The sequence below is a fragment of the Bombus vancouverensis genome, chromosome 4, assembly GCF_051014615.1.
Source record: "Bombus vancouverensis nearcticus chromosome 4, iyBomVanc1_principal, whole genome shotgun sequence".
Classification (NCBI taxonomy): domain Eukaryota; kingdom Metazoa; phylum Arthropoda; class Insecta; order Hymenoptera; family Apidae; genus Bombus; species Bombus vancouverensis.
The window spans coordinates 18,374,009-18,387,996 of record NC_134914.1 but is presented as its reverse complement, the minus strand read 5'-3'; the positions used below and the strand labels follow the sequence as shown (position 1 = coordinate 18,387,996).

Here is a 13,988-nt window from a genome sequence, read left to right as displayed (position 1 = left end):
TTCAAACAGTGAAATTGATGAAATTGAGGAACAGAAAACATATATAAGATAATGTTCAGTAACAATTACGAATAAGATTACGTTCTTAATGAAAAGCTTTTATGTCTTACACGAGTGACGCTGATATTGACAAAATATGACAAATAGATAGGCTAATATTTACATTCGGCAGTGTAGATAAATTTCTTTTGTATCTTTTTATATAATGCAATAATATAATTGACAAAAATAAAAATAACTGACAAAAATGTAATATAAAGAAAAAAGGCACACGGTATCGTTTTGCCTATCCGAAAAAGGTTGGTCCAAATCCTAATAGAGACTTCTTTTTATAATGAACGTAATAGTTAAAAACAATTACTTTTTTTATTATCGGTAAAACCGGACGAATATACGCAATATGTTAGTATTACGTGAAAATATGTTAAAATTGAACTATTTACAGTTTTTAACACGATTTATCAATGCCTTGCAATTGTTTGCTTTGCTAGTACACTTCAATAAATCAAAATGAATCAAGCACATCAACGTCAAAACCACCGCATAAAGTTTGAACAAACAGTGCCTTTATTATGCTTTATGATTTCACTGTCATACTCTTTGAGCATTGTTTTATTCTTTTAGAAATCTCGCTGTACATATATATACATATATGCACGCACATATATATACATGTATAATTATATACGCATATAATTATATACACATATATTTATTGTTAATAGATACGTATAGCATATAATCCTAATAATCGTCGAAATACAAAAATACACACGTACGATGCAGAATGATATATAAATTTTTATAGGAGACTTATTGTAACAGACAGGATATTATTTCATATTAATTACTATAAATGTATACATATCATATGAAGCATCCTATATACAGTACTAAGTCGCAAAATAAGTATACAATATTATAAACATTCAATAATTCATATAACTCACATATTTTATCTATTAGTTGTCTATTATCTATTAGTTAGTTTACCAACAAATACGATTCATGTATGTAATAATATTTTACAAGAAAACGTTAATAATGTTGAAAGATGTTTTTGTATCGGAATCAGAACATTTTGAATTAATAATCGATTAATTTTCATTATATATGTATACATATAGTATACAGTTATATACGTATACATATAATCAACAAAATTTATTATTTAAACAGAAAAAGGATAATGAAATGAATTTACCACGATAACAAGCCATGTAATATTGCCAAATCTAATTTACAGTATACAAAAACAAATGTAATATATAAACCTATACATCTGAACCAATAGAGATCTGTAAAACATTTTGTTCATATTATATCATACCTTATTTTTTTTTTGTGATGTCACATTTTACCAAAATTTGTGATAATTAAGTAATCTGCATTAACTACGATTTTTTAAGTTTACTAAACAGAGAAACTTTCTCCGCATCCACAAGTTCCTTTGATATTTGGATTATTAAAAACAAATTCGGAACTTAATTTAGTTTCCACATAATCCATTTCAGTACCTAGCAGAGACAACTGTGCCTTTTTGTCGATCATAATGCGAACTCCATCTTGAACAACCTCCTCATCAAGTTTACATTTTTCTTTGGCATAATCAAGAGTGTAACTTAGACCATTACATCCTCGTTGTTTCACACTGACCCTTAAACCGATCTGAAATAGGAAGTAGTTTTTATGCAATATCTGGCTCTAAAAAGTCAGCTATTTTATATTACAAAATATTTTACATCAATTATTAATATCTTGTATAATTTATAATTCAACAATTATTCTTGGAACAAAATCAACTTAATTAGTACTTAGTTGTAAGAATATTCAAATCTTTAAAATTGAAATGGTCAATATATGAAAATAAATTTATTTTAAAATAAACACAGTGTTTTAGTTACTTTATAATAAATAAGAAGGTATTAAAGTAGAGGTCAAACTGTCTACTCACAAATTCGTTTTTGTCTTTTAATAATTCCTTAATTTTTTTTACCGCACTTGATGTCTGTAATAAAATAATTATAACATGAAAATCTAAAATATTTTTGCTTATTTGGAAATGGCAAATATTTTTATAAATAAACAAATTGGTACAAGATTATAATTCTCACAATTTAGAAATGAATACATATTCTATTATATGGAATAATATGCTGAGATTAATTATACAATGTGTGATATATGTGTATAAAAACAAAATTCATAAAAAGGATATAATCATTATTATCTACAGATTATTTATTATTATTTTTTTTTACAATGCTCTACTTGCATTTGATGAATTTTATTAAATGTTACAACAATATTCTACAAATTTAATACAGTTTCATATAACTTAAAGAAGGAACTGAGATATTTGTTATATTATATTAAATGTCAATATTAATCATTCAATTACAATTAATAAATTCATTATTTTTTTATGTATAAAATCATTAATTTTAATGAAGATATCGGTTAAAATATTCTAGATTTATATCTGTACAAGTGTCTGAGAATATTTATAAATATTTGTTGATACTTATATTTATGTCACACATTATGTGATTATATTTAACTTTTGATATAAATAGTAATACAAAGTCAAATTATACATGTTTACATACCGAATAATAGAGAATAACTTAATATTCACTATACAAAGTTCTTATAAGATATTTCATAACTACAAAAAGAAATGTTTATCCACAAATTAATAGCTAATTATTGATACATATCTTTTATTGTTTTGTGAAAATTATAAACAGCTAAAATCATGGAAATTTCTATGAAGATAAATAAGTAGTCAATGTGTTATTATATGTAATAACATTGGTTTTAAGAATAAGAATTATACATCAACATATCAACATAGACTGAAAACTGAACCTTAACCTTTCAGTGTTCAAAATATACATACGTTCGTAGCAATATTAACTAACACCATGTACCAATAATCTAGAATTATTACATATTTATATATGTGTATGTTAATTATTCACTTACTAATGTAAGCGCAGCTCGTGTAGCAAGTATTTTTCTACCTTTGACAGCACGAACAGTAGCTGCAGCAGCTACGGAAGAAGCCATATTGATCTCGTAATGTCGATACTGCGTATGAACACATGTAAAATATATGTGTGTACAAGGAATGATATAACTATATTCATAAAAACATACACAGGTATAGTAGATGATGCATTTAGAACACAGAATTTTAGGATTGACGATTGACATCGACTGAATCGCTGATATACATATGTATTTCCATGCATCAGTGGACCGAATGCTGCCAAATTGCAGTAACAAACAATGAGGAATTTTCTACGCACCGGTAGACTACAATTTTTAATATAGCAAAGTCGATTCTGTAAGATTGTTTCGACATATGTTCAGGTTATCCCAAATAAAGGTAGCAATAAATATAACATCAGAGAGAAAAGATTAAGATTGTATTTAATTTGTAATTGTATCATTTATTTAACACTTGGGTAAATTGAACATAGTACAACGTAGGTATCAAGTATCAATTGAAAGGTAACAAACAACTATCGAATAACCTTTTTCACTTCTCGTGGCAAATGGGAACTGCTACGAATCAACGTAATAATATAAGTTTCATTAATCTACTTGCATACAAAAACGATCATTATAATCGATTAAAATTGCTCAGCGGGCAATAAAGTTATAAATTTGAAACTGAAGTATGCACGTATCATTTTCTCAATGTCCTTTAACCTAAAATAGAAGTATGCGATATAGAAGAAATTTGAAATCGCACTTCACGTTTAACGCGATAAACCATACGAATTTTGTAAAGAGTAATAATTTGGACGCTATCCAATTCCAATTATAATGTTCTATCACATAATCATAATATTCGGATTTCGAACGTTATTGGTAAATTAATAGGTAAGCTGAATATTAACGAGAATAAAGTAATCGATAAAATTAATAGTTGATACTATTCGTGGAAATTTATATATCTTATTCGTTTCTATAAGTAAAAGTATTACTTATATATTATTTTGTATAAATTATAGAATGTGTGAAATAAATTTGTTAATGCGTCTGAGGAGTTTTTCTGTGAAGATAACAAGCACGTAATGCATTACCTGAAAGATGTGTCTGTAAACAAACGTCAGCTCAACGTTACTTAATAGACTTTTAAATAATTTACATTAGAATGATTAATATAACATTGATATATATATTAGCTGAGCTGAAGTTTTATGTACTAATGTAAAAAATAATAATTTGCACGTCAAATGAATTTGTTGCGAAAACGTGTATTAAAACTCATAAATTGTTTTGACGAAAGTAAGTATTATTGTTCCTGGAAATGTGATTACGACGTATTATAAAATTAGTTTTCATACCGATCAACATATTCCTCGAAATAAAACTCTTTAAAACATAACCTCCGCTGTTACTACATATACAAATAAACGTGTCGTTACTTAAAAAAATGATGACATACTGGCCAAATTTCTTTTATATGACTGTAAAAACTATATTACTTTGGTTGCAGGATCTTATTAAAGTAGTTATCCGTCAGGATGCCAGGGAAGATAAAAGTAAAAGTATTGGCGGGTCGCAACCTGCCAGTAATGGATCGTTCTGGTGATACGACGGATGCATACGTCGAATTAAAATTTGGCAATATAACGTTTAAAACAGACGTATGCAGAAAATCGCTCAATCCTCAATGGAATTCAGAATGGTACAGGTTCGAAGTTGAGGATTCTGAACTGCAGGATGAGCCATTGCAGATCCGATTAATGGACCATGATACCTATTCTGCAAACGATGCAATAGGCAAAGTTTATATAAACTTAAATCCATTATTGTTGCCTGGTGTTCCTCCCACAGTTAAAAATATCTGGACATTAGAGGCTGCAATGAATACCAACGCTGGCTCTCAGAGTGGTGTGTATTTGTTCTTAACGGTAGAACATTCAAACAAATTTAATAAGATTTTATTCTAGGTTCTGTTATGACTGGATGGATACCAGTGTATGATACAATGCATGGGATTCGTGGCGAAGTTAATATTATTGTTAAAGTAGAGTTATTTTCTGATTTTAATAGATTCAGACAATCTTCCTGTGGAGTACAATTTTTTTATTGTAAATATATAGAGTATTTATCAAACATTAGAAATTATTTTTTTAAAATGTGGTATGTAGTATAATGTTCTTTCAGCACCAAATATACCTCACGGATATCATACTCAAAGTATACACGGTTTTGTAGAAGAATTAGTTGTTAGTGATGATCCTGAATACAAATGGATTGATAAGATAAGAACACCCAGAGCCTCAAACGAGGCAAGGCAAACATTATTTTTTAAACTAAGTGGAGAAGTTCAAAGGAAAATTGGCTTGAAAGCTCTAGACCTTGGTGGAAATGCTGTTATTGGGTAAATTACAGACACAATGCATAAATATTGATTGTAGAAGTTTTTATCACACTATTTTGTCATAATTAGGTATCTACAAAATTTTGACCTGGAAGGTGAATCTGGAATTGTAGCACGGGGGATAGGTACAGCCGTTACACTTGTGAAATTGCAGGATACCTTGAACTTTTCATCTGACGATATAGAAGAGTAAGTATATACAATACTGTTCACTGTATCGCATTTAGCTTAATCTTTTATAGACCAGTTCTGCGTTAATCGTACCCTAATTCTTACACACTTAAATTTTTTACCAAGTATCTTTTAATATAACAATGTTGGTAATACTAAAAATATATTGAAGTGTTCTGTGTTGTGAATTATAATGCTGATTATTTAATCTGAGAGATGAAGTTTGTCCTACTGCACATTTTTTGTACAAGTACGAATTGTTATACTGCTTATTCATAACTAAGTGCATGTAAAAGGAATCAAACTATTATTTTTCAATTAAAAAGTTACTAATTTTTTTAGTTAATTCTAGTAGGTGATAAAATATTAATTAAACTTTTTATTACTCAAAAATAAACATTAACATTTAGTCAACAAGTACTTGATACTGATAATGTGTATTTATTTCATTTTCAAATATATGGTTTAAAGTTTGATGCGTCTGTATACAATAGATAAATAGATTTTAACCACTTTACATTCATAGTGTATCACATATTTCAAGCGTATTCGATCTCATTTCAACTTCTACGCATTGGGTGTCCTATTTCTCTGGAATTGTTACTTTTACATAAAAAGATATAAATATTTTATAATCTTTTTATCCCTATATTCCGTTTACGTACTATTTATTATTTATTTTGAGAAACGTTTCATTTCGTGATGCGATTGCTAGCGTAAAAATATAGACTACAAAAGCTACAGCAATACTTTATAAAACTTCTAATCAGTATATAATTTTTTTAGGACACCCGGTATGTAGAAGCTAGATCGAGGTCTGATGCGCGTGCATTAAAACCAGGACGATGTGTGTAGAAAACGGAGCACTGCGATAGACTGGAAATAAGTAGGTACGCTACACGCGCATCCAACTTTGATCATTGATAGTAAAAGAGATTAGAGATCTTTAATTGAATGAAAAATATTGAGAATTCTTATATACGAACTAATTAGGCCTTTTTCTTTCTATCCACCTGCATGTGTCAACATAGGGCATTCTTTTCACAACACAAAGCACAAAAGGAACGTACAGGACTCGATGAGAGTATGCCGTTATATCCCGTTACTTCCACTCATATCCTTGATCCTCGTTTTGCGAGTACACAAACCACGCGTGTAAAGGATGATTTTCCACATCATTCAAAGATATCCAGAAATCCTCGGCGAATTATAACAAAGACTGAATGTCCTTGCCGTAAATTACGCGACGTAAGAACTATTGAGAAGTCATCGGACACGAATAATTTAAAGAAAACTCCAGTTTCATACCCAACTTCAACTGAATCCATTATTCAAGATGCGTCCATAAGAATGATGCTAGCGTTGGAAGATGAAAGAGGTGAAAGCAAAAATATATTGGACGTCCGCAAAAATTTGAGGAGACTGTTTAGTACAAGTGATACAGAAAGTAAATCTAGTACTTCTTGGTTAAATAGTTCAGCTAGGTCTTCCGTTGGAAGTATTCAATATTCAAAGAAAGGGAAAGCACTTAAGGACAGTAAAGAAGGAGTTGCCGCCCTTTTAATAAAGTCTATACATAGTGTTCCTTTGGAGCATGTTAAGGAAGATCATGAATTATCAACAGCCCTTTCTCTGTCTGATAATACGAAGGAACGCGAAAATGTCGATGAACATGCTATCCAAAAAGGAAAAGATAAGGATAATTTTAAAGGTGAAATTTATACCGTAACCCCGAAAGAACAGATGAAGAGGGAACACGATTCTTCGTTCGAAGAAAACACATCTAGCTCTAACGGCTTTTCGAATGAATCATCAATTGATAGTACTAGTTATAATATTTTAAACGATTCAAAATTTTCAACCGACGAAGAATTGGACGTAATCGATCAGTTTAGGAAACTTCGTAGAGCCGATACTTTCCCTTCATTAAAAAGAAAACCAACGCAAGTAAGGTCACAAGGAACAGATAGCGATACGTGTCCTCTTCACGAAGAGAGTACATCCCCTCCACTTGTTAAATGCCTATCTATGAATCAAATATTGACATTTAATTTCGAATTTGCTGCAAGTTTGGAAATAAGGAAAGATCATCCGCAAACAGCAGCAGCAGAGTTTAATAAAAATCTGGAAGGTGGGAAAGTTTTACAAAGCCAGCAAAGTAGTGAAAATTCACAAGACTTTAATCTTCCGCTCGCGACGAGTACGCCCGTAGAAAATTCTGTAGAAGAAACGAAATCGGATTCTTCAATTATTGATGTAACAAAAAAATTAACTGCTCTTGTTACTGATTATGAAAAATGTGACGAACTTAAACAATGTAATCAAATTTCTGTAATAAGGGAACCTACTTCAGAAGATATTTTGAATGATGTGGACAATATGAAAGATAATGAATCATCTTACGCCGATGATTGTGAAGTACCTATCTCGGCGTATTCTCTGTTGCAAAGTGCAAGTAAAACTGAAAGTAAAGATAAGATAGCAATACCTAGGCGGATAGATAGAGATTTCTTTCAAAGATTTCCTTCTGTGATTGATGAGGTAGATGAAATCACTTTGAAAGGCTCTTTTAAAGATAAGCAAAATGCTGAAAGATTAGAGGAGGGCGATGCATTAAAATTAACTTTATTAACACGATCACTTCCATCATTACAACAGTATGAATTCTCTACTGCAGAGTCAAATTCAAGAAAAGATCTGGATAATAAACTAACGCCAGAAACTATGTCGAAAACTTCGTCTAGCATCGAAAGTTTATTACAATCTTCGTGCAACGAAACTTTTGATGTAATTCACAAGAATAGACAACGTCGTATGTTAGATTTAATCAGAATAATTGACACGAAAATGATGGTGCATCCGCTTCATCATAATAACAACGATGGTCACTTTAGAAGGAAAAGACGAGATAGAGCATGCAGAAATATTAATCCTCGGAGTTTACATCAGAATTTGCATAATCAGTTTCTGAAAAAACACCTCCACAATCACAAACGAGCAAAAGTTACACGTGTGTCCTCGTTCTCTAAAGATTTTCCTTTAGGCGAATCCATGCCAACATTGCGTACACCTGACACCTCGTCCTACAATTCCTCTCTCGAGAGTGTTATCATCTACGACACGCTAATTCGATCACATTTATGCAGAACAACTGAGTCCTTTTATTCGAGAGATAACTTCATAACCAAAAGATCTACAGTCGATCCGAAAACGTACGAGATTGCTGCGAAAGAATTAACTCTAGATGCACAAAGCAGCGATTCGTTTAAAAATGATAGTAACACCATAGAAATGAATCAACTAAAGCCAAAAGATACTAACCATTCGACATCATTCACATCTGTAGATCATGCGGTACATGAGAGTCATAGCATTTGTAATATAAGAAAAGCATTAGATCAGGATGAATTAACTAATATTACTAACACTGCTAATATGACTTACAACTCGTGTGTGTCCCCTCCTTCCCTCGATCATAGGCAACAAGATGAGGCATCTCTAAGTCCGTCTTATCCACTTCCGGCTGTTCCTCCTATGGTTTCAAAAGTATGCCAATTACCGACGACTAAGGCACAACCCACTGCCCCGTTGCATCGAAGATCCAGTGATTCCGATTTGAGCATTACTCCAAAAGGTGAGCTTTCTTAATTATACACTAATTACATCTCTATCTAACTTAAGTTAAGATAGAGAATGTAGAACGTATTTATTTTTGATCAATCTGGAATGACTCGTGAATATACATATTTGGAGTTGTTTTTAATGTAGTGCCACGAGTGCACTTTATTCACGAAATCCATTGATCTGCAGGTGATTTATTATGGGTCAAAATTCAAATTACAGGGTGCCTCATAAAGTGAGTTATAGCCAGCAAAGAAGAAATTCCTGAAACAAAAATAGCATATTTCATGATGATCCTACATGGTTCTAGGTAATTTCTTTTTTAATTTATGTATGATTAAGAGTATCATTTCCTGAAAAATTATTTTCTTTATCTCCTTCTTTGCTTATTACTTACCGAATATCTACATTGCTGAACAAGGAATCACTTTATGAGACATTCTTTCTTTATGACATGTAATTACAATACATGTTTCAATAAATATTTTGTTCTTAGATTAATTTATTTCTTTGTAACAAAAATAGAAAGTGCAATGTACATTATAGGCAACTCATTTGGAGCAAATGATAGATCAACGACTGGATTATTGAAAACGTCAACTGCTGTGATAAGAACCATGAATCAAGATGCATTTGAAATGTTAGAATACCCATTTATTACGATGCAACAGTACCCGCCAGGATTTATTTTGCATATCGGTAAGCATTTCATTATTTAGATATCTTAATTTACGTTTATTTACGACTTTGTCGCAAAGTTTAATCATAAAGCGTGTACTTCGAGACAGGTGGTCTTGTAAGCTCAAGATCAGTCAAACTTCTCGAAAGGATCAGCAATTTAGAAGAACCCGAGAGTCGTGATGCCTGGTGGAAAGAAGTTAGAATGGAAGTTCGATCGCATGCGAGAGCATTAGCGTGTAACGTAGTGATTGGTTACAAAGAGGAAACTAGTATTTGGTAAAAACTAGGATAAGACATTTAAACGTAGTTTATGATGACATTGTTTTACGCTTTTTACTGTTACTCTTTTTCTTGTAGCGATGATGTCTGCGTGTTAAATGCATATGGAACTGCAGCAGTAATTAATCTTCATAGCTCAAGTCAGGATGTAGACAATGTTTTTGTTAGCAAAGCACAATCTGGATCCGGTGTTAATGCCACGGAAGTAGAACGCGAGAAAGCTCAACAGAAATCTGCACCTATAAAAGAAGAGAAAAGCGATACGGATACGTCTGTGCCAACTTCTATGCAAACCTGCAAAGTAAGGCATATGTCAGAGAGTAGAGATCACGAGAGAGATGTCCAATTTCAAAGTAAATGCAGTCTCTGTCATCTACCGTACAACGAAGCGAGTGTTCCGTTTCGTGTAAACGTTTCAAAATGCGGTATATGCAAACGTGCCAGAGTACCGGATGTGATGTTCACTACTATAGAGTTACCAGAAAACGTATTAATGACCGGACGAGGATGCATCATTCAAGCTACCGCGTGCAAAGCCAAGAAAGATCTCAGAGGAGAATTAAATGCCAAGGAGATATCCGATTGCTTACCATTTTTAGAATACGAATTGCATAGTTTACTCTTAAACAAATTAAAAGTCAAAGGAATGAATTCGATATTTGGCTTGAAGTTACAGATCTCTGTTGGTGAACGACTAATCATTGGTATGGCTGTGGGTACGGCTATATTTTTAACCGCCTTACCCACACCCTCTGTTCCACAAATTGCCTCTGGAAATTCTTGGCATAAAGAGGAGCAATTAGCAGAAATTCAGAAAACTTTAGTCGAAACAGTCAAACAGAACAGAGAATTCTATCGGCTCAAATCTGTTGGGGTAGGTGTTTTATCGATCATTTTTGAAATTGAAAATAATCAATAATCAACTTATGTATTTGTTATAGGACGTTGAAAATGGACGTGTCACAGCTTCTGATACCGATGAATCGGACGATGATCTCCCAGATTTAGATTTTAGCGTAGGTCCGAGAGATACTTGTGTGCTAGAAGTCGATGACATCGAAGATATGGATAGAATATCGTTACTGATGGATGATAGGCCTCCGGAGGATTTCCACGTAGTAAATACTCAAACGATTCCTGGTTTAGACGAGTTGGAAATCGTGAGGAATTTGCAAATGTTTACTCAAATTTCGAGAACGAAAATTCCCACTGGACAATTTGCATCAATGCCCTCTAAATATTTTGCTAGATTACTTCAGGTACCGTTGTATTTAGTTTTCAATCGTTAATTTACGCGTAATAAAATCATTATTAATTTAATCGTAGATTAAATGATTGATCTTTCGTTTCAGTCTGTATATTTCAAATTAAGAAGAATGATCCCCTGTGCGCTCTGTGACATGCAATTTAAGTTGGCGCTTCCCGAGCCAGATGAAATACAATTCACAGTAATTGGTATGGCCCTTGGATTAGGAGATCCTGTAAAAATAAATAAATCTAAGAAAAAACTGATAAGTCATTCTGCAAGTAAAGACCAAGTTAAAAGACAAGGTAGGTACCATAAGCTGTTTACAAATTCTTGTTATACTCGAAGTATTTATTAATTAAAATGTATTATATATTTAGATGATAGCGATATGATATTTAATCTTGACGTGGATCATACGGAAGTCTCGTCGGATAATGTATCTAGCAGCAATATGAATTCAGCTACCTTAGTTCATGCGCCATCGCTGAAATCCCGGACTCGTTCGCCATTACGATCCAAGATTTTTACAACACGTAAACATAAACATGTAAGTGTTTCGATGTGAGAAGAATTATCTTGTGAGGCATACGATTCAAATGATTGTGATTATAAATTGTAATTAAAACGAACAGGTGCCTTTAAAGGGAAGGTACGGTGTAGATATAACACCTCTGTCTTATCTACCGGGTGGCCGCATAGAAAGGTATCTAGGAAATTTAAACTTTTTCTTCATTCGTGAGAGCACATCCATCAGAGAAGTTAGTATTGTTTTTTACATGAATGGATATAAGAAATAAATTGACGAAAATTAATAATATTCTACCTATTACAGAATGGTGGTCTGAGTGGATTTACTCATAGTTTTGTGATGGAAGTTTTGGCAATCGTTCGCGCGCATATTACGGCCTTGGGTGGTAATGCGATGGTAGCATTTTTTATGACTAAGTGCGTACTCCTCCACAGTCCGCACAAAAACCAAGTACGTATAATTTTTCTAACCTTTAGTAAGTTCGACTGGTGGAATATAGCTAAGGGAAAGTTATATTTTAGGGTCAATGTTTAATAAATGTCGGTGGAGATGTGGTATCCGTGTCGTATTTCACAGACGAAAAACACTGTGGTGTTTCAAATTGCTGACCCCAACCTCCACATTCTGCACCTCCATAGCTACAACCGCACTCCGAGAAGCAACGTCGCAGATTTGACTTCTCGCTGATCGACGAACTCCGTTAATCGTTTTGGACAGATCGTATCTTTTATCTTACAATCCTGTGATAGGATAGGGTTTGTAAATATTCGAATCTTTAGCGTATAAGTACTATAAGTTACGAGAATTCGATTGATGGATTTAGATAAGTTTATCAAATTTCGTAAATTTAGTCAAGCGGCTTTCTCTAACGAAAACGATAATTGTGTTACAAGACGCACATGTTCGATTCAGCACGGTCTTAGGTAGGCCTTTTAAGGAATTCTAAATGCTGCTTCGATGATTAGGTGCCTTGGAAATTGCACAGAAAATTTGCGAACAATTCTTTTGTCCAACGAAGTAGGTAGTCGTTGGAGGCAAATTGTATGATTCAGGCATCTGAATGGATTCCCATTTTTCGTTCGGTTGTAACAATAACAGCAAAAAGGAAAGACGTAGACGCTTCCTAAGTTCTGACACAGATGAAAGTGCGATGATCGATGTTAGTGTGGATAAGCGTTCGCTCTCTTTAAAGGATGATAACGATCGACGTTGCTGGCTCGTAAAAATGAATTTGCCAGTTAACATTTGTTTATAATTTTGCAGATATTAGAATAAGAGAAGGGTATACATATAAATAATCTTGATCGTTATGGGACAGAAATTCGAGTTTTACGACCTTTTTGTCTAAGATTGAGGAATATCTTTTCCGAAATTCAAAGCTACGTAAAATGTACAAAATTAGATTACGAGACAGAGTACGGCTTACGAAGTATCCTGTGTATTTGGATTGTTATGCATGTGTCTCCAATCCTTTACATTTGGTCGTTGTTCGTCGATAATCGTACGAATTTATTGTTATCGATTTAACGCTTGTTCTGCGAGAACTAAACGACGTGATAAATGTGCATTGCAAAATGTATTTGTGTTTTAATTTAACATAGTTATTGATTATTAATCCCTCTGTTACAATGTGATTAAATAAAATCGTCGTGTAATTAAATATTAAAATTTTTTAAATCACGTTTTGATATTAAAGCATCCTGTATTTTCGTTGTTTCTTAACGAGGAAAGAAAGATGATGTCATACAACAACTTTATTATAATTTTAAATGTTGAAATTTAATAAATAATTAAAATCGTTAAATAGTACATAAAACTGGCTGTCAAAGTTGTTTTTTCAATTTTACATCGTAACGCGATGACGCGAGAACGCTGCTAATTGTTTTATCGAAAAAACCACAAAATGAAAGAGTCATCAGTGCGAGTCGTTAATGCCATCATTATAGAATTTATTAGCAAGGAGATGGAAGGAAGAGAAACTTCTTAAACAGTTTTTAAATGAAAACAGAAGCTGCACGATACACGAGTAAATTTTCGGGATTTTAATCAGAGAG

General features: G+C 32.5%; 2 protein-coding genes across 4 annotated transcripts; one reads left to right on the top strand and one right to left on the bottom strand.

Moving 5' to 3' along the window:
• Positions 1–544: 544 nt before the first annotated feature.
• MagR (Iron-sulfur cluster assembly 1 homolog MagR) lies at positions 545–3,272 on the bottom strand. Its single transcript, XM_076618312.1, has 4 exons — positions 3,163–3,272; positions 2,989–3,093; positions 1,955–2,008; positions 545–1,668 (listed from the first exon to the last, which is right to left on the bottom strand). Exons 1-4 carry the CDS (start codon positions 3,217–3,219, stop codon positions 1,414–1,416), a joined length of 471 nt encoding a protein of 156 aa, XP_076474427.1. The 5' UTR covers positions 3,220–3,272; the 3' UTR covers positions 545–1,413.
• A 139-nt stretch (positions 3,273–3,411) lies between these two features.
• On the top strand, positions 3,412–13,602 carry LOC117166755 (C2 domain-containing protein 5). 3 transcript variants are annotated; one of them, XM_033351021.2, is made up of 15 exons: positions 3,412–3,894; positions 4,514–4,911; positions 4,971–5,111; positions 5,188–5,404; positions 5,474–5,593; positions 6,607–9,209; positions 9,743–9,895; positions 9,985–10,153; positions 10,235–11,030; positions 11,098–11,415; positions 11,509–11,707; positions 11,783–11,952; positions 12,038–12,163; positions 12,238–12,384; positions 12,456–13,602. In XM_033351021.2, exons 2-15 carry the CDS (start codon positions 4,542–4,544, stop codon positions 12,540–12,542), a joined length of 5,616 nt encoding a protein of 1,871 aa, XP_033206912.2. In that variant the 5' UTR covers positions 3,412–3,894; positions 4,514–4,541; the 3' UTR covers positions 12,543–13,602. The 3 variants fall into 3 exon arrangements, with proteins under 3 accessions (XP_033206912.2, XP_033206911.2, XP_033206915.2); XM_033351020.2 differs by lacking the exon at positions 3,412–3,894 and adding an exon at positions 4,167–4,302; XM_033351024.2 differs by lacking the exons at positions 3,412–3,894; positions 4,514–4,911; positions 4,971–5,111; positions 5,188–5,404; positions 5,474–5,593 and adding an exon at positions 6,362–6,465.
• Positions 13,603–13,988: the final 386 nt, after the last annotated feature.

What these genes read in the sequence shown, in the direction of transcription:
- MagR (XM_076618312.1), bottom strand. Translation starts at nt 3,219, where the DNA reads ATGTCAATCGTCAATCCTAAAATTCTGTGTTCTAAATGCATCATCTAC. An exon ending in GCATCATCTACTATACCTGT is followed by an intron (nt 3,094 to 3,162) that starts GTATGTTTTTAT and finishes GTTCATACGCAG; the next exon opens with TATCGACATTACGAGATCAA. An exon ending in TAAAAGACAAAAACGAATTT is followed by an intron (nt 1,669 to 1,954) that starts GTGAGTAGACAG and finishes TTCCTATTTCAG; the next exon opens with ATCGGTTTAAGGGTCAGTGT.
- LOC117166755 (XM_033351021.2), top strand. Translation starts at nt 4,542, where the DNA reads ATGCCAGGGAAGATAAAAGTAAAAGTATTGGCGGGTCGCAACCTGCCA. An exon ending in CAACGCTGGCTCTCAGAGTG is followed by an intron (nt 4,912 to 4,970) that starts GTGTGTATTTGT and finishes ATTTTATTCTAG; the next exon opens with GTTCTGTTATGACTGGATGG. An exon ending in ATTTTGCTAGATTACTTCAG is followed by an intron (nt 11,416 to 11,508) that starts GTACCGTTGTAT and finishes CTTTCGTTTCAG; the next exon opens with TCTGTATATTTCAAATTAAG.